General features: G+C 44.8%; 1 protein-coding gene across 2 annotated transcripts in view; it reads right to left on the reverse strand.

The window, feature by feature from the left end:
- Positions 1 to 4,060: 4,060 nt before the first annotated feature.
- RECQL4 (RecQ like helicase 4) overlaps positions 4,061 to 23,435 on the reverse strand; it is a 183,199-nt gene continuing 163,824 nt past the window's right edge. For both annotated transcript variants that reach the window (XM_085604639.1, XM_085604638.1), the window contains exons 22-25: positions 23,149 to 23,335; positions 13,740 to 13,920; positions 10,319 to 10,427; positions 4,061 to 6,214 (exon numbers count right to left, since the gene is read on the reverse strand). In XM_085604639.1, the coding sequence (XP_085460765.1) occupies positions 6,093 to 6,214; positions 10,319 to 10,427; positions 13,740 to 13,920; positions 23,149 to 23,335 (599 nt within the window). In that variant the 3' untranslated portion in view covers positions 4,061 to 6,092. The remainder of the gene's footprint in view (positions 6,215 to 10,318; positions 10,428 to 13,739; positions 13,921 to 23,148; positions 23,336 to 23,435) is intronic.

Here is a 23,435-nt window from a genome sequence, read left to right on the forward strand (position 1 = left end):
ATAAGGCTTGAGGTAGAGCAAGTCACGTAGAAAGCTGGCTGGACTGGGTCAAGGCAGCTGCCAGCCACACATCAGGTTGAAAGGGAGAGGGCAGAGCCATGTCACATACCAGGTCATTGAAGCTAGGCTAGAACCAGCAGGCTAGTGGGACTAGTTGAGAGTCAGTGAAATATTAGGTCAGTGGGGGAGGGGCAGGGGCACACTCAGTCACTGAGCAGGCTGTTAGGGCTGAGCCTGATCCTTTTGGATGGCGAGCTTGCGGCATAGCCAAAGGCCATGCACATCTGCCCCAGATTCTATTTTACCTTCCAGAGCAGCTGTGCACAACTGATAGCTGTACACAGATGGTTTCAGAGGAAGAGGGGCTTGACGAACAGAGGGGCTTAAGGTCCCAATCTGCACTTAATCCCCCACTGTGCACAGCCATAGATTGTGTGCCTTGTGCTCCGACAGCTGGTGTTTTTTGGGGGTTCTGGGCAGCAAGGCAGTGCCAAAGACTGTGCAAGGTAGCGAGAGATGGTTTATCTCTGAAACCAACTGAACATAGCTGAAGGCATGCGGTACGTGGGCAGCTTTGGAAGTGGTCATTCAAGGAGATCTCCCCATACCCAAACTTCCTCGCTTTCCTAGAATCCACAGAGACGTCAATGCAGCTTGTTGGTCTCAATCAATCCTGAACTGCCCAAAAACTAGGGGGAGGGTCTTCTGCTCGGCTTCCCTGTTTGCAGCAGCGTGCCAGGTCCTAAAACCCAGATTTCACCACAAGCACCCGCAGCGTCCTCAGCTCTATGCGTGACATCCTGCAGACAAGACACACCACAAGGGTTCCTACTTTAAAAAGTATCAGCTATCCCAGCACTAGTAAGACAAGGAACACTTTAGGGTGGCCTCCAAAGACTATCAACAGGCTTGACAGGTAGGTGATAGAACAAGGTGTTGCAATGTAAAAAAAAATACTAAATTACAAAAATCGAATCTATTGCATTGTAGGTTTTAGTGCTTTATACCCCCAAGTGCGGTGGCAAGAGTACATTTTCGGACAGGTAATGCTACACCGTGACGAGTGTGTGGTTGGCAATGTTGTATTTGTGGTGCTATGTGGGAAGTGCTTTGGTGTCTTGCACGAGTGACCAGATAAGTTCTTAACTTGTCTTGTTCGGAGGCACCTAGCTAGCAGTGGGAAGGATAAGGAGGAGGGGGGACATGTAGGCATAAAGTATACATGGATTTAGCTGGTGGTTACACTTTATCCAGCAGGTCTCATGGGCAAGTGTTATATTTATGGTTTCTATTAATCAATCAAAAAAGGAGGGAGGACTAGGAGCGAGATGAAGGACAATAACCCATGCTCCCATGAAAGCAATATATGATACAAGGGGGGGGAGGGGGAGTAATCTGTTCCTATAAGAAGAAACAATGTCTGGTGGATGTGTAGGTGTTGATTCTTCAGTTAAGGGGAGGGTTGAGCCCTCACACACCGGGATTGGTGTTATGCTTCATCATTGGGGTGCGTCTCCTCATGGGGCTGGCACTACAATGCTCCACGGGCCCTCTGCTAGAGGGCTGTTTTCCAGAGATCTTCTCTTTGAACCGTAAGGGTGAGTGAGGGTCTGGGAATCAAGGGTAGACTGTAAGTGGTAAGGACAGTGATTAAAACTACCCAAGGACTCTCAAAACATTTGAATATATGACCAAACACAAGGAGATGATGGAAGGAGCGCTGAAACTTTTCAGACACTCACCCCCAGTCACAGATCGGGATTAAATCCATCATCGTTCTTTAGCTCACTTTGCCACCCCAGTTTAAACCCAGTTTATGCAAATCAGTCTTGACCCTGTGCCTCATAGGAACAGTTCAGTCCTAACTGCCAAGCCAGGTCCTCCCTGGATCGGACACAAGCATCCTGGGGCCGGATTCAGGATAACACCCCTCATCAGCCAGGCTAACTTGAATCCAGTGGAAAAGGGAGCAAGGGACCCACGTCTGGGGATACCCTGCCAACTTAGGGAGAACAAAGCAAAAACAAGGAGATGATGGACGGAGCACTGAAACTTTTCAGATACTCACCCCGCGGTAGGGATCGGGATTAAATCCATCATCGTTCTTTAGCTCACTTCACCACCCCAGTTCAGACCCAGCTATATGCAAATCAGTCTCGACCCTGTGCCTCATGGGTACAGTCCAGCCCGAACTAACAAGTCAGGTCTTCCCTGGACAGGAAACAAGCATCCTGGGACTGGTTTCAGGGTAACATCCCTCACCAGCCAGGCTTGCTCGAATCCAGTGGCAAAGTGAGCAATATATGACCTCCATGGCAGAGTTAACAAGCATTTGTAACTTAACAGGTCTTGCATTTACGAAACTTTGGTAAGTGTGACACCAATTGCATTGCAATACTTGTTTGTAAATACGCCCATGCAGTGCTTTCACTTTATTGTCGGCCGTGCTCTTTTCCCCAGATGAGCCATGTCTAAAGAAAGGGGTGCGGCCGCCATTAAAGTGAAATCACTATGGGGTGCTTTTACAAAAAGAAGCATTTGTTTGTCAACTTGATGCGGCTCATCTAAGGAAAGGGGTGCGGCCGCCATTAAAGAGAAAGTGAGGCATGTAGCAGTTAAAAAAAAAAAAAAGTTCATAAATACTAAAAAAAAAACACAACAAAAAAACATGCACCCAAATTCGGTGCTGCAAATAAAACAAAGGCATGTCCGCAAATGTATAAGCGTGCTGTACTATGTAAAAAAAAAAAAGAAGAAGAATCAAAGCAATGGGGGAAAGCATGTCCTGCCTGCAGGCAGGAGAAAATCATTTAAGCAAATGTGCTCAGAGGCTGTAATTAAAGCCTTTAGAGTATCAACACATGTAACAGGGGGTGTCCTCATGGGAGGTTACAAAATGAGACAAAGCTGTACTAAGGAGGTACTACTAAGCCTATTGACCAATGAAAAGCCAGTTTCTAAAGAATGACACAGGCCAATGAAATATATGGGCGGCGAGTGGGAGGAACTCCAAGTCCAAACCTGAATACAGCATGCAGCGCATGTGCTGCTCAGGCTAGACCTAAAACATGATATTGTGGAAAAGCTGTCACTGGTGTGTAATGGACTGTGACAGTTTCCACACGTGAAGTGTTCCTCAAAAGGTCGACATGTTTCACGCATATTGGTCCAGGACGGATCCGTGGCGTTTCTTTAGGACCAAAAAGAGAAATTATTGTGACTTCTACCCCGCTCCGGTGCAGGTTTGTGTGTAATGATACATGTAGGGAAGAGCCCTCGAAAGAATATTTCATGTGTATCTCAAGGGACATTCATTGGTAAACTGTACCTGGTAATATGGTCCCTAAATGAGTATACGAAATTTAACCTACACAAAAACAAAACATATTCAGGGACCATCACGATGTTGTCATTTACCTATGATGTTGCACTCTTTGCGATTTTAATGTAGATCCATCACAGTGAAACTATTTTGCCCCTATAAGATTATGAATACACTAACAGTGAGTGCCAAAACCTACTTGTATCCCTCAAAGAGGTTTTTCGAGCGGTACCAAAAGCATACTTTTATGTACACTGTATATTATTATTTTAAAACCTCTTCACATTTCTTTTTGTCTTTGTGTAGGTTGGATTTTGTATAACAAAAACCAGCAACAAGCTCATCTCCCCAGCTTAGTATGCAATAAATAGGCAGTAACACATAGATGAATGCAACATCCAACTGCATACCTGCTCTGGTGAGTGCTGCTCTGCAATATGCATGTTAAATGAAGGAGGAGATTTAAGAATTAAAAAAAAAGCTGAGAGGAACATAATTGAGAAGTTCTCTCTTGTAACCACCATGACCGACCTTCACCAAACTGTACACTGCTGTTGGAAGGTATGGTGCAGTCTGGTGCAGATCTCCTTACAATAGATTTATTATAAACAGGAGGTCAAATGTGGCAGTGGCTCTGATGATCTCGGTCACCTGCCCAGACACAGGTGCTGTCCGTCAGCCGCTCAACACGAATCTGACAAGCAGAGGGCTTTATAAAGTCCAAGCAACACACAAGACCTCAAAACAATTTGTTTTATTAGAAAAATATGATTTAAAAATACAAAATGACAGCACATGTTGAAAGATCAATTCTGTGAGGTAGAGCAAGGCCTTAAGTAGACGTATGACACAGGAAGGACTATGGGTCCAGTCTCAAAGATGACGTCATATTAATGTGCTGAATGGTATTAACCTGCATTGGCTAACAAAGGGGCGTCCAAATGTTGTTGACCTTTGGAGTGTGGTCTGGGAGTTGGCCCCTTCGCTAAATTCAGAATATAAAATAGGGCAAAGTGGTAAAATAAAATAACAAATATAAAACATAAAACACTTTCTAAATACCACAGGTGGAAAAGGTCAGAAATTAAAAAATAAACATGTAAAAACAATTTTGCAATAGGCACTGGTCAGACTCTATGCAGGCCTCTGAGACGTGAAAAATTAGCCTGCTATATTATTTAATATCGATTGTAGGAGTCGACTCACCATGGGGAGCGCGACAAGACACTACAGGAACACCTTGGCACCCTACACTGAAGAGGGTGACGTGAACAAAAAGACATGCAGAAGAAGCTATATATGGAGATCTGGCATCACATACTCACGGTCTGCGAGTGGTCTATCTGGCACTGCGGCTGGTCCCACACCAGTGGAACCCTGGGGGCCCCAGACTTTACACTTCCTTGAGGGCCAGCCAGTGCTGAAAGACAAGTCGGTGTACTAGTCCAACCCACAGCGAATGACTGATTCCGGAGTTCGGAATGAGTGATGTCATGAAGAGAGGAGAGACATCGACTGTTGTTTATATGGACTTACAATAAACATTCGAACATTTCATGAAGGTGTGTGCTCAGACCCCCCCCCCCCCTTCTTGTGGCTCGTGGAGCATTAATTTACAGAAATCCACTGATGTGTCACCTAAGTGCAATGTTGGTACTTTGAAATCATAATGGTGCGACCTGTAACTTCCACTATGTTATTTTGGGTTCACTCGCCTTGAAGGACTTGTTCCGTGTCTGCTATGCATCTCTGTCGCGTTGTATGATCCATTTCACTTCTCTAGTCCCCTCTGCTTTAGAAACGTGCTTATTAAATAAACTCTATAATTATTATTTACAAACACCCTTGGTATCTCCAGCCTCCGCCAATGACATCTTACGGGCAGTTCCTTGAAGGATGCGGATGACTTAAGAGCAATCTGCAACAGGTGGATATAACGTTAGTTCAGTTCTTCCTCAGATGTGTATGACATTAGTGCAGCTTATCGGATACGTACGATTTTAGTGCTGTTCTTCGACAGATGCGTATGACGTTAGTGCACTTCACCAACAGACGCGTGTGACATTTGGACAGCTCTTCGACAAATGCATATGGGGTTGGTGCAGCTCTTCAATGGATGTGCATGGCGTTAAAGAAGATCTTCAGCAGATGCGTACGATGTTCGGGCTGTTCTTCAACGGATGGGTACAATGTCAGGGCAGTCCTTCCACAGATGCTTATGACATTAGTGCAGTTCTTCAATGGATATTTGGCATCCTTGATCTAGCGAACCTCTGCCATTTATACAATATGGGCAGTTCTTGGATGCGGATGACATTAGGGTAGTCTGCCGATGGATGCCAACCTCATAGTGTAGTTCTTCCATACGTAGGATAGTGCTGTTCTTCAACCGCTGTGTATTACGTTAGTGCAGTTTGTCAATCAATGTGAATAATATTTGGACAGTTCTTCAATAGATGTGCATGAGGTTAGTACATCTCTTCAACGGATGTGCATGACGTTAGGGAAGATCTTCAAAGGATGCGTATTACGTAAGTGCAGTTTGTCAATAGGTGGGCACAATGTTTGGACATTTCTTCAACAGATGTGTATTATATTAGTTCAAAGGATGCGCATGGCGTTTGAGAAGATCTTCAGATGATGCGCATGTTGTTAGTGCAGTTCTTTAATGTATGCGTTCGAAGTTTGTCAATGGCTGCGCATGATGTTAGGGCACTCCCTCGACAGATGCACCCTTTCCAGCAGACACAGCTACCTGCAAAGTGGCAGCTCACTTCCAGCGAATAATCTCCTCAGTTGCCAGACGTATGAGCTCGTTAAAATCAAAATGGATGTACTTTCGCCAGTATCTGCGGTCCCGCCCATACACCTGAGGAGGATAGCAGGGACTTCCTGTTAAACAAAAGAGAGACCCAGTCAATAAAAAAAATAACAAACAGAACAAGACAACTTAAGCACAAGTTTAGTGTCAGCAAAGGAACTGAAGCACAGACACAAGGAGATGGTGCAGTGAGTAATGCAATGCAAATATCCATTAAGGTTTTCAAGACAAAGATGGAAAAAAATCAACATGTTATTTAAAATACCCATGTGTACATTTAGCTCCTCAATATGCATGTCACAATATCAATAGAATATGCCTTCTGCTCACTTTACATCCACAGGGAGGAAGCTGGTTAATGGCAGCTGATCCATTGAGGGACGAGATTGATGCCATTGTGGTGTTCTGTCTTCTTAAATGAGCCGATTGTGAATGATGTCACAATCAGTCTCAACTGAAGCAGACGTCATCAAACAAAGGAACATTCTAGAATGGCGATTGTTGGGGGTAGTTAGTGATGTAGGACTTCTCTTCACTGGATGGCCCTTAAAGTCTACGGGTTGTTTCGCAATTGTGCTGTTGGTTTCAGCAGTAGAGGACATGACCACCAAACCCAACCCAGCTAATACACTTCTCAAAGAAACAGCAGTGTACACTAGCAGCTCTCCGTTCCACTACAAATTAACCTCCAGACCCAGGACTTCTCGCCCTCAGTCTTGAAATGCAAATGTGCCAACAACTGCACAGATGAACAGATCACGCATCCTGGAAAACCTTAATGCCTAAAGGTGGAGCATTGCAGTTGTGCCGCCTCCTTCCATCCAGCCAGATCGGACTATTTCACCCTCTTGTATTCTCAAAAACTGACCTTTGAAACCACTGTATACTCTGAACTCCCTCCTTGTCCTATTACCCCTTTCCATCCTTACTGCTAGTGACTTTAATGCATATCTTTCCTCTTAAAAATAAAACAATTAGGAAGACATGCAACATGTTGCTGACTGTACCAATCCATTACTGTTGCACCCACATCATGCTATAGACCTCCCTCTGCCCAACTTGACTTCTTTGCTCTCATCTGACCACGGAACTGAGGCAAATTCTCAAACCAACTAAGCCATTGTGTGCTCCATCCGACTCATTTACACACTCCTATGAGAAAATCACTAGCCCTCTTATCCAGCCTTCTGACCTATCTCTCCCCCGTATACGGCCAATCCAATCTTGCTGGTTTCTTTTACACAGAATGTTTAAATCTTCAGGTCCACTCCCGCTCCTGTAACAAGCTTCTGGATATCCCACCTCCCCATCCGCATACTGCCCCGGAGCCCCACTATCTGCTTTCTATACAGCTCTTGAACAGCTAATGCGCAATTGACTCACCTGTACACCCTTTGTCCTCCAGCATGCTTAACCTGCTACAATTTGGTTTTCACCATCTTCACTCCACTGACACAGCCCTCACTTATACTTGAAACTCAATCACTTCAGTTCCTCCTGATCAATTTAACTCAATGCTTATCTATCATGATCATTCTGCAGTTTTTCGAGCTGGTTGACAGTACTGTCCTTCGCTCCTTGGGCATATCAGCTAAGGCTCTAGGATGTTTTTTCTCTTACTTCTGCAACCGCTCACTTTCATTCTCCTGACATTCTTCACTCTCACCGCTGATCTCCTATCCGTCGGTGAACCTCAAGGTTCAGCCCTGCACACTCTCCATTCCATCTTTACACTACTATTCTTGGTGACATCATCCCATCCTAAGGTTTGTCTTGTTTCTATGACAGATGATTTACACATTTTCTTTTCCTTTCCCTTGTTGTCACACATTGGCCAACACCGGACTGCCTCCGGATCATGACACAGTGGACGGTCCTCTGCTCTCTGAAGCTCACCTTCAACCTTCACTCCTCCAGATCTAATGTCTTCCTCCCCTTCTACCAAAAATGTAAGAGTAAAACTGGTAGGAGCATTAGACCCAGCTATGACGGACAATGCTACTTGGCTTCTATTACTCAGCGTAAGAGAATTCTGCCCTCAGCTCCCCTTATCTGAGGTACAATCCCTGATGGATACTCCAATGCTAAGGAAGCTTGATTATTGAAATACGTTTCTTACAGCTGTCCCCAATATAGCGACGTGACAAAGTAATAAATACTGTCAGCTGACTGATGCTCACCTACACTTCCAATTACCATAAAGTAGGCAAAAGAGCCAACTACATATTACTTTCCCTCACATTCAAAGCTACTGAAGGCATTGCCCGGTTTACCAATTTACCATAATTTCATGGTGCACTCCCCCATGGCCATTTTTCTCTCCCACCCTTTGTCAGCTACATGCACCCAGACTCCCAAAGATCCCTCATGGTTCAGATCTTTCGAAGGGGGGTTTTGAGGCATGGAAAGGCCACCTTTGGCATGCCAGCAGAGGTGGGGGAACCTCTCGTTCTGTTTGCTACTTGGCCCTCACTTTACTCTTGCTACACTGGGTCCAGTTGAGGACCTCTGTGGGAAATCCAGAGCCTGCTCTGGCAGACACCTCATAAAACTATCTTGAAAAAAAAAAAAAAAAGGAAAACCAAATATCATCATCGGCACTTTCAAGAGTGGATGGCCTGCAGCAGAGTATGTGTGTTGCATCAACGCAGGCTTGCACTGACGTGGTGCTGCAAGCAGAATGTGAGGGGGAACTCTGTTTTCAGGAAGTTTAGTTTCAGATACAGTGTCATCCACGACTGAACGGTCCACTAGGGTCTGTGCAAGATAATCTATGTGCTTCAGTAAAGAAACGTTCATATAAATAGCTACACATCAGCATTGTATAAATGGAAGAGGATGTTAGATTGTCTGAGGAGGGGGTAAGGGATTCCCAGCTAGAAGTTAAAGAGTGTGAGAACGATGTAGGACTACAAGTTGAAGAGGCAAGGGGCTCAAAAGAGCACTCAACAGTCTTACTTGCTAATAAATGTTGTAAAGATAAAATTCAACCTATCTCGGAGCTGTGCTCTAGGTCCCCATCTTCTCTTTTAAGGTTTTTAGAAGAGTGGCATAGTTGATTGTAGCACACTCTGCTGACAGGTCCAAAGAAATAAGAAAACACAACTAGCCTCTGTTGAAGATGTGCAGCTTTGCCATCTCTGTGCTGCAGCCAAGCCTGAAGTCTGAATGAGAATCATTAAGCAAGTTGTATTTTTCAATGAAGATTCAAATTTCAGTAGAGTTTGCCACAAAGGGTAGGTTAAATGCAGGCTGAACATTTTGTTAAAGTCTTCAGGGTACCCATCAGGTTCTTTTGAGAAGGGGGTAACCTCTCCAATTTCAGGCAGGCAAGGACTACTCTGATTCAGAGAAATGTTGCATGCATAAGTCAATAGAGTGGGATCAGCAACTTTAAGTTTTTGACATAATTTGCTGCATAGGGTCAGCATAATGTAACGGTCTGAGGCCAGAAAGTGTGTACAACAAGTCAATTTGAATTAACTCTTAGAAAGTTCTCCACTCCCCTTATATTTTACTCATTAAGGCCTATTGTCGTATGTCGGTTGTTGCAGAGTCAAGAGAAAAGCTCAATCTTTTTTATTTTGTTGTCAAAGAATTGCTAGAATCTCCAACAGTTTTCTTTAGTTTTAGAAATATCAAGAGCGGCAGAAGGCTTGGTGGACTGTTTGACCATGTCAAATAGTTTCCTCGGGCATTTGTTGCTGAATTGATCTTTAGTTTGAAGAAGGTACTTTAGACTCAAATAGATGTTTTTTGTATTGCGCGTGTAGAAATTCTAGATTCCGTTTACGGGGGTCTTAGGACCATATATGTTTATTGCTTTACAAGTTTTCCGCTCTTCAAATCTAGCTTTTAAAACCATTGTGTAGCTATATAGTTGTGCTGAGACTGCTCATCTGTTTGCTGTGTGCTTTGGACATGAACAGTTGGAGGCTTACGTCTTATTTTCCGTAGGAGGGATGGGACAAGATTTCCAAACTCCTGGCCCCCAGTGGGTGCAGTCAGCTCTAAGGTTTTCACTATCAAACCGTGTGGCATGTTAATGCTAGTCTCTGCTGTGGGATGAATCTGATGCTATAGTGATGAGAGGGGGGACTGCATGCAACCCAAACTGATCTGAACCTCGGGTGATGAGTAACCAAGGCTGCCGCCTTACAGAAGACAACACTTACCGATGCCATGGAATATCCGGGCGACGGCGCGGCCTGAAAACTTCTCCTCACTGCGGATGGACAGAAACTGCCGGACATCAGCACGGATCAGGTTCTCCCAGTCCCGCAGCTGCGAAGACAGGCAGAGGCATTAGAGTGACACGATAAAACGCATTCATACTCAAGAAAAGGTGTATTGGGTGTCTATGGCCTGGTCAAGAGTATTCAATAAAGCATCAATCACAAGATACAAGTAGCGTGTATTATTAAACAGCAAACTTTGTGTTAACTCACTCAGCCTGCAGATCCCCAGCCATGCAAATTTCTTGTGCACAGTACTTGTGTATTACATTTAGTGTGAGTTACATTTGCTGTAAACAAAGGCTGAATGTTATACTGAACTGTTGTGTGTAGCATACAAATACATCCATCAAGGAGACGCCATGCAGCCTGACAAAAATACTGCAATCAATGCCATGAAGTAGAGTGCAAACTATTCTCACAAGGACATCAGCACTATCCCCTATTAAAAAAACAGCAGAAGCAGATTTTTCTGCAGATACATTTAGGACTCTATCCTCCTATAGTTTGCTTTAATTACAATGGACACACACAGCTCCCTCACGCAATCTGCATGAGGGCACCATGTAAACAGAGGTATCTGATATGAGGCAATCCATCAATGGTGCAATGCTTACATTGTAAGAAGGAGAAAAGAAAAGATAGAAAAATTAAAGGTGTGCGGGCTCATGGTTTTTCTTAAGAGCCTTCCACTGCCAAATGCCGAGGATACCAACTACAAGGGTGCCTAGTATTGGTCCTACCTCATGCCTTGTTCATGAGCCAGCCTCTGGTTTCTTTATTACACTCTTGCAGGCTCGTTAATCCCTGCTTTCTTCCTTTGTCACTATTTTTACTCCTCCTTTCTCTCTGTTGATCCAAGTCAAATTTTGAAGATGAAAAGGAAGTCCTGGCCCTCAAAAGTGATTACTTCTGCCCACTGCCTGTAACCATCAGCACAAATAGAACACTACAACAGTGGTTCTAAAAATATTTATCTGTTGGTATCACCAACCGAAGAGGACTTTACAATGAAACTGCCTTTACCGTAAGATCACAGTAGGGTTCTCCTGATGTGCCATCTGTATCTGAAGTAATTTCCAGAAGTGTACAGATTAGCAACCGTAAAAATCATTATTTGTCAATGCAAGGAAATTCCAGAGGCACTCTTGAACCCTCACATTCTTTATGAAATGTGTTGCTTTCCCTAAATTCCCAACAGACCTGAACATTGTCAATTGTGCCTATTTCCTTTGATATTCTCACTGTGCTTCATTATACTTCCACCCCTATCTCTCGGTCTCTGCCATGCTGCCCCGGACCAGTCTATCGATGGGTCAGATGTACCTACGGAAGTTCAGTCGCTGAAAACCTCTGCTAAAATCCTCAGCTTTGCCAGCAATACTTCAGTCGTCGGTGGTTTGCTGCAACCACCCACACACCCTTTCCAATCTCATGATCATCTATCCGAAATCTTTTCCAGGACTTTTCCATTCCGCTTCTCATTTCTTTAGAGCGTTCTTCAAGTATTAATAACCAGCTAAGTATTACTCGCATATTTGCAGCTAAACCAATGGCCAATCAGAAAGGTAATAACTCACAGTAGGCTGGCTGGGGGTGTTGGGACAATGGAGGATTTAAACTGGTCGCAAACTTTCAAAACACACTCACCTAAAATTAAATGGAAAAATCTCAGTGTGTTGAAGAAAAAAAAAGATACTAAACGTGCTTCAAATGCTTCCATAAATCAATCTTTTAGGGATCTTGCATTGCCGGCTTGAAAACTAAGTAACTGATTTCCTTCCACTTCGTATCTCCCATGCATTAACATAGTTGCATCGTTCTGCTATAATATACGGATTAGTATTTTTAAAAATGCCAACTAAGCCTGTGGACGAGGAAGTACCTGTATTAAGTCCTACGATTTCAATCGCAAGTCCATCATTGCTAAATGGGGCAACCAAATAACAGCGTCATATTTTTCTGACCGCCATCATATTGGGGCCTGGAACCCGACTGCTTCAGGTCACTGTGACAAGGCTGTACCTATTTGTTCTTGATTGGTCTTATTCTGAAGTTAGACTTTGGGGTCTTTGAAACAGAACAGACCATTTCAATTGCTTATTGCCTCTTGATGGCAGGCTGGGAAATGCTTGAAGTGTGTACACCTCTTGCAACTACCAAACACCAGATGACTGGAACGCTTGCCAATGGTCCAAGCCAAGGTTCCTCAAGCTGAGAGAGGGGACAGAGGATCTTAACTTCATAGAAGGAGGGTGAAATATTTAATGTCCACTGTGATCCTCCTGAACTCTTTGGTAAGAGATCAACCAACTAAGATGAGTGGCCTCTGTGGTCCAACAAATTAGGTCTCAGGCATGCTATGAAAAAACTTCTAAAAATAATAGAATAAAGATGGCATGAAGAGCAATCTCTTTGTGAGCTCTATAATCTGTCAAGAAAAATACCAACTCAAAAAAGGTGGAAGCCTCGAGACCAGCCAGAGCAGCATCACTGTTAATGACCCAATCAAAGTCAAATAGGCTTTGGCATAGAAACACCAACTGGAATTGTAATGACCTGTAATGTTGTGGAGGAAAACAAGAAGTTGCGCTCCAAAGAGGATATCAACCGGATTTTCACATGATGTAGGAGGACATCCACAGGATTCATTCTCTGTGTGGCTGAAGAGTACATTAAATAGATTCGAAAATAAACAAATGTGAGTGATAGTTGTATTTGTAGCTGTGGCCAGGGCTTTCCTAGAACATTTCCAGGAAGCTACCCAAGGATACCATAGTGCTTCTGCATGCTATAAGCATACAGTCTTAATACAGAAAAATAATTTTCTTTTCGAGTAAAGTTATAAAGAAAGTAGCAAATTTAAATCATATCAGCATAGCATTCACTAGGAAGGAAGCTAAGACCTTCAGTGACGTTGTTGTCAGGCAATAAACAGAACCAGTTTATATCAAACCAAGAAAAGGCGTGCCACTTCTAAAGAGATAAAAATTATGACAGTGTACCTCTGCACTATTTCTGAGAATTTGGAAAAACTGTACGAAACAAGGTTAAGAGGATAACAGTCAAAATCAAGAAGGGTTTAGTCTAATCCGGTGGGACAAAAGCACAAAACACAGATCCCCATTACTTTAGCTATTGTCAGCAAAGATGAGGGTTGTTTTGCATCCATGATCAGTCTTCCATGTTTCACACAATGAACCACCTGCACTTGGACTAAGCAGTTTTATACGACACTCAGAGCTCCTTTCCGCTTATATTGTTCCAGGACTTACCATGCAGCCTGGTTGAGCTAGATCACGTCTGGAAGTTCTGATCACTTTACCACCAGCTCTTTTCCCAAACAGAAAATAGTACTCACTTTAATATCCTGGAGATCCTTGTCGTCATCTTCCTCATCTTCATTGTCGCTGAGTACACGTATCCCGTTCTCATCAGTGACCAACTTCTTCTCAAAGTACTCCCTCAGCTTAGCCTTGAGCTTCTCGCTTCGTTCAATATTCACCTCATCTGCACACCGGCTACTGCTCCTGAAAGCCACACTGTGCAGAGAAGGAACATATGATTAACACAAGCTGGCATGGCCAGGTCCAATATAAGGATAAGGTAGAAGTGGGCTGGACGTTTGAAGGAAAAGGTAACAGGGAACTGAATATCTAAAGCCTGACCTGACAACTTAGCAGAGCAAAGAAACCAAGTAAAAACACTCAGTAGTCTAATTCATGTACATTGGGAAATGCTTCTCACAGGCCTGGTTTCATGGCATGGCACATCCTCTAAATGACACGCACACAATATCTGCATACTAATGAAACAAGCAAAATGAAAAACATTCAAATCAAGCCATCTTGCTTAAGTAACATCAAATTTCCACAGTGCACCAATGGACACTACATCTTTACCAAGACCATTCCATTCTAGCAACCCTGCATGTTTAGTCTTTTGTATTAAAAAAGGACATGACCTCTCATTATCAGACCCAACATATTAGCTCCTGTACTGCTTAACAAGGCATGTGCAGTTGCTGTGTACTGCTCTGTTCATGACTAGGAGTAAAGATCTCTCTATAATGTTCCTTTTATTATTATTTTTTTAAAAATCATATACAAAGTTGTCCTCGTTCCAATAAGAAGGCAATATATTCTGAATAGCTAATTCCCTTCACTTTTGAGCCAGCCCATCACATTGCTGACGATGCATGCTCTGATGTATATATGCAGTTGTTCATAGCGCAGCCGTAGAAAAATCTATTAACATAATGGATATCTTAGCTCGTCACTCAAGGTAGAGAACCCATTACGTAGTCTATTAACACTTTATTTGACAGATACTCCCAAAGATAACTTACCACAGACTACTCACCTTCTAGAAATAATCTTAAGTATTAAGATTGGAGATTTATATATGGCAGTTCTCTTCTGGAGTTATACTGAGCAGCAAGAACTGCAGATCAAGGAGTGGCAATCCAGGAATATCATGACCTTCAAGAAGCCAGTGGCCTTGACATTTCCTCAGAATCGAGACTCCTCTCATCCCCAGGCCCTGCCGCTGAGGACAGTGCTTATGCAATTGTCATGCATAAGCAGGCCGAAGGTCTTCAGTTCCAGCTCCCCACCTTAGAGGTCAAAACCAATGCCTTAACGGAAGTGCTCCAGCGGGCTCAAACATCTACTGGGCCCCTCCTCCCTTTCAATGAGCCACTTTCGGATACTCTCTTAGGGACCTGGTCAGAACTGTACTCTGGCCCCCCCAGTCAATCGCCAAATTACGAGACGCCACCACCCTGCTCTGAGCCTACCTGCATTTTTGTCTCAGCACCCCTCCCCAAAAGTTTGATGGTGCAGGCATCAACCAGTAAGATGAACCGGAATACCTTTCCAACTGCTCCCCCACAATAAGGAGTCCAAATGATTAGAGACCTTTGGAAAGAGTGCATTTTCTTCCAACTTGGCCATCTAGTCCATGAATGCCAGTTGCCTGCTGGGTAGCTATTCCCATGCTCTTTGGTATTCTGTGGCTCATGGCCTCCTGGGTGTCCCAGAAGATCGTGATGCAGCCAAGTTCTTTGTGGTTTGGACACCACGGTTTCCATGAGGCGGCCATTGGGACCAGCGTTGCCGTTCGTCGCCACGCCTTGTTGCCCTCACCTGGTTTTTCAGGTGAGGTCTAGTTGGCCCTCATAGACATGCCCTTTGATCAGATGCACCTGTTTGGGGACGAGGAAGATTCTGCTCTGGAGCAGTTCAAACAGAGCAGGGCCACAGCACAGTCCTTGGGCATATCTGCCCCGCCTAGCCAGCCGCATCAACTTTACTGATCATTTCACAGCTTCAGCAGAGGTACTCCATACCGACAGCCAATTCACCCTCATCAGGGTACCCAGCGGTTTCACGTCTGAGGCACCCATCACCCCTGTGTTCAAGGGCGTGCCACTCAGTTCACTGTCCATTCGGGAAGACCCATCTTCCAAACCGTGCCCTTAGTGGAGCACAGCCACCCGGTTGGAGGCCGGATCCAACGATTCTTGCCGTGTTGGTACACAATAATATCAGACAGGCTGGTCCTGCTGACAGTCCGAAAGGGGTACAACCTGCCTTTCATTGCCTTTATGCCGTACTTTCCACCATCCCCAAAATGACCGATGGACGAGCATCTGTCTATTTTATAGTAGGAAGTGCAAGCAATTTGGGCCAAAGACGTTTTTAAGAGGGTACCCTTATCAATAGTAGGTTGTGGTGGTTATTCCAGCTACTTTCTAGTTCCAAAGAAAGACGAGGCCTTCATTCTTCTTTAGACTTATGCCCTCTCAACACCTTCCTTTTGATGGAAGAATTTAAGTTGCTCACAATGGCCTAGGTCTTGTCTGCCATCCTGGAGACTGAATAGTGGAGTTAAACCTGCAGTATGCCTATTTGCATATACCCGTAAGGCCAATCGGTGCTACCTGTGGTTCATGGTGGGACAAGAGCATTGTCAGTTCGGAGTGCTACACTTTGGTCTGACCAGCGCACCTTGAGTGATCACAAAAGTGATAGCAGAGGTCAGGGGTTCCCAGTCTTCCCTTCCCTCGACGGCTGGTCGACAACCCCCTCCAAGCTAGGGCAAACCTCTTGTCATCTTTGGGGTTCATTATAAACTTGCTGAAGTCACACCTGACTCTTTATCAGACTCTGCCCTTCATCGGAACCATTCTGGGTATAGTTCGGTTCTGTACTTTTTGCCCACAGAGTGCAGGATATCCAGGCTATAATCCCGATTTTCAGCCTCTGTACTGGATCTCAGTGATGTCCACTCTGAGGTTGCTGGGACTGATGGCCTTCTAGTTAAGCATGCCGGTGGCTTATGAAGTCTCAGTGGGCCTAACATCAAGGTAATCTCTCTAGTCACATCTAGATATCGGAGGAGACTGAGAAAGGTCTGCAGAGGTGGTAACTGGACCACGACTGGGTCAGCGGCAAACCCCTTCCTAACCTCAACCAGAGTTGCAGTGGTAACCGATGCGTCAGTTCTGGTTTGGGACAGCCACCTGGGAGATGTGGTGATCGGAGGTCTATGGTCTCCAGGGGAGGCTCGTCTCCATATCAACCTCCTGGAGCTCCAGGCCATCCGCTTGGTAATGAAAACCTTCCTTCCATTCATCATGGAAAGGGATGTCACAGGTGGTCATGGACAACACCACGGTCATGTGGTATTGCAACGAACTGGCCAATATGTGGCCATGGGCCTCGTGCCAGGAGGCACAATGCCACTAGAAATGGCTGGACCATTACAGGATTTTCCTGGTGTGAACCATCTGGCATGATTTTTCAATGCAAGGGCAGACATATTCAGCCAGTGACTCCTAGTGGTATACATAAGCAAAGGGGTTTTCTCTGATTTACGTAACACCCTGGATTGTTTCCAGGTTTTCTTCTGACCTGAGTGAGGGAATGGGAGAGACTAATGCAGGATTTATTTATGCGCTGCTCACGTCGCTTTCTGGTACCACTATCAGTTGTTTAGTCTAATAGCGCACCAGGTGTTTCTAGACATAACTTTTGGCAGGATGACATTCATAATGTCATGGTGATTGAAGTTCTTGGCTTCTATTTTAGTGGTCCAATCAGTAAGAGGATACGTAGTTTTACACATTGGCGACATTAGTTTGATTTAAATTGGTTGACTTGTAATTACCTTTCCTTTCACCTGTTTTTAGCAATGGTGATTGCAACCAAATCCTTTGGATTGGTGTACAGCCTCAGCATACATGAAGAATTTTGTTCCTTTTTGAGGCCCATCTGTGTCACTTAGTGATTCACTCAGTTGTTTTGGTAAGCGGGCATCTTATGTGCTCCATCACCTTGGTGCCCAGATCTGTAAGCGGCGGCTAACAGATTAATTACTTTTTGCCCAATAAGCATGTTTAGTTTAGCACAGCAGCAACATGGAAGGTTCACAGGCAATTCCTATGTAGATCAGTACACAAGATATTAAGAACTGGTTTAACTGTCTCACTACGGTGGACCATTGTTTTGTTGTTCTTAACCTAATGGTATGACCAGTAGTGGTCTAATGACGTTACTAACTCATGCATAGCATAGTTGCATTATACTACATTTTTTATTTGAGCATGGAATTTATTATTTCAACTTAATTTCTACTTGCATGCCTCGGGTATTTCCCTTCATTTTACTTAGCACTCAGTTTGGTGGTATATTGCCTATATGTATAAAAAAATTATTTTTACTTATAGGTTTTTGGTGTCTACTTTGATTTATTGATTTGAGACTTCTTGTCTTTCTCTGGTCCTGAAGAGGCCGTGAAATTAAGAAGATGGAAACATGTGGATCCTTTACAACAGAGAAGTTGTTGTCAGATGGATTATCTTCTAAATTAATATTGGACTATACGTATGATCTGAACCCACTATCAGATTTGTCTAGTAGTCAAACTCACCCTTACTACTGCCTCCAGGTTGATAAAGGACTGAAATCATTACAGAACCACCAGTCACACACAAATATTTGTCAAGGAATATAAGAACAGTTTGCATGGTTTGTATATATCAATGTGACTGTATTAGTCTTCATATTAAAATAGTCTGGCCAAGATTAGTCAGCGTACCCTTTACATAACCTAGCAATTTTATTTAGCTTGATTTGTCCAGTGCAACTATTTCCCTTAGACCATGGTAATAGTCATCCAGAGCTGGTGTGTACTTAAAGCGAGCACCAATATAGCAGAGGCCGTAGCTGAGTATTGTGAACCAAAGGGGTGAGACTCATGCCCAGTCGTAAAAGGGGGGTACTTTTAGGTAAGCTGATAGGGCACCATGAAAGTTGTTCTCTGTAACCCCCAACTCGTTTAAGGCCGAAACCCCCCAGACCTCAGCCCCATATAACGCACTGCCCTCCACCTTGGCCCTATATACTTTTAAAGCAGGTGAAATGCGTTTTATCTTGGAAGCTTTATACAATTTTTAGGATTGCAGCAGCCTGATGTGTATGTTTTAAAATCCCTTTCCAGACCTTGAAGGACCAGCTCAGGTTCCTAGTTAAGGGAAGAAAGCATCTGAGCCAACATGAGCATTTTGAATTTGTCCTTCTGCAAAAACGCATTCAGCAATCAGAGGTCCTGCAGAAGCTTGAGGCCCTTGTCTTTTTTCCAGACGAGGAAGTAGCGGAAATAACAAACCTCTACCTCTCTCCAAGTCCGATATCCTCTCAACTGCACCATATAAGAGCAAAAAAAGACACCTCCTGAAGCCGGGATTGTTTTCTCTTTAACTGGACCTTATATTTTTTCTGGCTTTAGCACACATGCTAACCTGTGCTCCCCTTCTAAAGTGGTAGAATTGGCATATTCCTAATTAGTACATTTAACTTTTATTTATTTTTATTTTTTTATTTTAGCGATTTATATAGCGCCTGGTGACCCAAGGGCATCCCCGCGCTGTGAAAAGGTTGTTATCCATTGAGGGAAGGGAGGGAAGTAGGGACAATTATTTCGGGAAAAGGTGCGTTTTCAGTTTTTCGCGAAAAACCAGGTAACTGGATTCCAGTCTCAGTGTGCGTGGGAGGGAGTTCCATCCCGTGGCCGCTTGTACCGAGAATCGTCGTCCTCCTGTACGTGTCCTTTTGAATTTGGGGATGTTGGCTAAGTGCTCATTCTCCGATCGGAGGGATCTGGATGCTTTGTAGGGGGTGACCAAGCTGCTGAGGATCGCAGGGCCAGATCCGTTGATCAGTTTATGTGTCGTGCACATGGCTTTGAATTCCACCCTTTGGCGCACAGGGTGGAATACAAAGTCCCTGGATAAGGAGTTTCCTGGAGGCAGGTGGTAGTAAGGGGAGAATCTTACGGGTAGTGCGCATGAGCCCAAAACAGATGCCCGCAGTTTTGGCCGCTTGCGTCTTCATGGTGAGTTCAGGTTCGAGCCATACTCCAAGAGTCTTGATTTCACGCTTCGGGGAGGGGATTTCTCCGAACACGTCAGGCCAGACTGATGGGGGGATGGTCGCCCATTGTTTTCCCAGGAGCATCACTTCAGTCTTAGACCCATTTAATTTTAATGATGAATCACTCATCCAGCTGTGGATTTGTGTGAGACAATTAGCCAGGTTCTCTGGGTGGTCGACTAGTTGGGATAAAGAGACGACCAGTTGAGTGTCATCAGCGTAGCTTACCATTTTTATGTCAAATGGTGTCACCACGTCTTCAAGTGGGGCCATGTATGCATTAAAAAGCGTCGGGCTCAGGGAAGATCCCTGAGGGACCCCGCTTGTAAGGGGGAGGGTGGATGAGTGGTAATTGCCGTCCCATACCTGGAACGTGCGTCCGGTGAGGAAGGATTCTATCCAGCTAAGTGCCGTCCCGGTGATCCCTGCTGCCGCGAGTCGATGGAGAAGGACACGATTGTTAACTGTGTCGAAGGCTGCGCTGAGATCCAGGAGGATCACTGCCACTGATCCTCCTGAATCCAGTATGCGCCTTGCCTCCTCGATGACGGCGAGGAGGGCAGTATCTGTGCCATGACCCGGGCGAAATCCAGTTTGGGATTCCCGTAGGACGTTGTTTGTTTCAAAGAACTGGGACAATTGTCCGTTGACCAGTTTCTCAGCTACCTTGCTGATTGCCGGGAGGAGTGATATTGGTCGGTAATTTGCCATATCTGCTGGATCGAGCTGGGGTTTTTTAAGGAGTGCTTTTACCACCGCGCTCTTCCAGCTGGTAGGAACAGATCCCTGGGCAAGTGAGCTGTTAATGAGCTCCATGACCGTGGGGACGATGACAGGGGCCACGGTTTTGAGAAATCTAATGGGGGCCGGATCCAGAGGTGATCCGCTTCTCATTTTGGTCATGGTTCGTTCTACCTCTACGCATGTAACTGGCCTGAATGTCGCAAGTTGAGGGCGGGGATTACTTTCGGACCGGCTGGGAGATGGAGGATTGTCCAAATGGCTGGCGGGACCAGGAGAGGGGAGGGAAGCTAGAATACGGGCTATTTTGTCGTCGAAATAGGTGGCTAGTTCGTGACTTCGGTCCACAGGGGGGGAACTGGAGGAAGAAGAGTTAGGTACTTTAAGCAGCTCCTTTACAATTAGGAAGGATTCCCTGGCCGAATTGGAGGATTCTGTTATCCGCGTGTCATAATGGGAAGCTTTGGCGTGCCTGATGGCATCTTTGTAGCGTCTGACTGTATTATGGTATGCTTCCTTGCTGGTGTGCTGCCAGTCTTTCCTCCAAAGCCGTTCGGCTCTTTTACAGTGTTTACGGAGTAGACGGAGGTCCGAGGTATACCACGGGGCGGACCCGGGTTTTCCGTTTTTGTCCTCCCTAGTTCTTAGTGGGAGTACGGAGTCCAGGGTGTTGGTGATCGACTCTCTGAAGTCGCTGTCGGCGACAGCCGGGTCTTCTGCATATGCAGGGATGGTGTTTTTAAGATTCCTGGCCCATTCTTCGGTGGGAAGTCTGGACCAGGTCCTGTCCCTGATGTAAGTAGGCGGTTTATGAGGTTTCCTGAAAGATCCTGGTAATAGGAAGGAGACTAAGAAATGGTCTGTCCAGGGTAGGGGAGAGGCCTCCTTCATTTGCATCGAAGGGGTGCTAGTAAACACCGGGTCCAGCAGGTGACCCTTAGTATGAGTGGCTCCAGAATTAAGGAGGAGGATGTCAAGTGCTGCCAGATCGGAGATCAGGTCAGCTACTGCCGGGTCGGCTTACCTATAAGTCTGTAGACTATGGCACAAATTGTACACAATTGGGAATTAAATTCCCCACCCCCCACAACCCCCCACAGTGGATTGTAGCACTTACTGTGTCATCCACTAGAGTGGCAGTGCAAACATGGCTCTAGGCCTATCAGCATAGCCTAACTGCAGCAGTGTAAAAAACGCAATTCAACCTGTCAAAATAAACCCATTTGAAAGGCCAAAACCTCCCTTTCAAATACTACTAAGTCATCCTTATGAAGGCTTAGTTTCCGACAAGGCAGGGTACACGAGATTAAAAATTAGGCCATGTAGAAATGTTATGTTTCCATTTTCTTACAGTTAATAGCACTTGAAAGCTATTTTTCACTGTGGCAGTCCTAGCTGTTCTATGTGTAAAACCACAGTACAGATTAAAATCCTAATACTGTATCTCAGGAATGGAAATAGCTAAAAAAAATATTTAAAATATTTTTAATAATTATGAAAAATCCAATTTAATGGTGAAGTCTGATTTTTAATAAATACTAAGCAAAAGCAACAGTTAGAAAGTGCCTTTTCCCCGAATTTCCTGGAGGCTAAATTGACATTTATTTTCCCACTTATGACAGTTAGTAATTAGCATTGGAATAGGTGTGAAAAAGGTGAGAAAAGATTCCTTGGTGCAAACAATATGCCGACCTGAATTGGCTCTATTCACAAGGTGAGAGCTTTAAATCAAAGGCAAATCACAGGTCACACCAGAGGTCATCGGAGGCCTTTCTCAAAGGAATTCTCACCATCTGAGCATACTTAAACGTGCCTAAAGTCCTTCTGGCCAGGTCCATCCTCGCACCAAAGTTGAAAGCTGGCTTCTAGAATTGAAGTACAGCCCTGCCCCAAGGCATACTCTGCAATAATATACCCATATGGCACACTGAAGGAGACTTGAAAAGCCCATCCGCTGCCACTTGTAGTTTAATTTCAGCAGGTGCCCCTTAGAGCACTGTGAAGTATTAACCTGCCCTGCAGCATGGAAAGCCAGAGCATAGTCAGCTGGCACTTTATTCAAGCCATGGAAGGTACAACGGTGGTCCATGGAATAAAGTCTTTAGAAGATGTCCATCTTTAGAATGCTGTGCCGCGAAACCTGGCCCACCTGAATAAATTGTCAAGGCACAGTTATCCGCCAGCATGAAGTAGATTTGTACGAACAGACACTAGTCAGTTATTGGCCAGGAGGGTAGCATTGTAACATTCAAGCTCCGCCCTCAACTCTGGAATGCCCTGAAGCAGGCCTGTAGGTTTTGTTACTAAACACCAGTCAGCCACAGGCCAGGAGGATAAGAGAGACACAATTGATGGACGGAGGGCAGAACAAATCAAAACATTCACCCCCAGTCAAGAGATCTGGGTTAAATCCATCATTTTTTTGCTCACCATGCCACCCCAGTTTAGACCTGGCCATATGCAAATCAGTCTTGACCCTGTGCCTCATGGTAACAGTCCAGCCCGAACTGCCAAGCCAGGTCCTCCCTGGACCGAAAACAAGCATCAAACAGGCCATGATGGTAGCACATAACACACTAGCTCAGAACTCACCTCTGGAATGCCCTGAAGCAGGCCTGGAGCTGGTAGAGCGCAGCCTTCTCACGTGTAACCACCTTCTGGTGCAGAAAGTCACAGATCATGTCCAGTTCCTGGTCTGAGAGATCACCATAGGAGCGCAGGTGGAAGGAGAGGTTACTGAACTCACAGAAGACACCGCTCTTGCCGGTGCCTCGGAAACCTGCAGGAAGAAACAGACTACAGCTACGGTTCACGCTTCCGAAAAGTTGTAGCCGTGTATGGAGTAATAATGTTTCTCAAAGGCATCATAGGAAATGTAT

The sequence above is a fragment of the Triturus cristatus genome, chromosome 5_1 (assembly GCF_964204655.1).
Source record: "Triturus cristatus chromosome 5_1, aTriCri1.1, whole genome shotgun sequence".
Taxonomy (NCBI): Eukaryota; Metazoa; Chordata; class Amphibia; order Caudata; family Salamandridae; genus Triturus; species Triturus cristatus.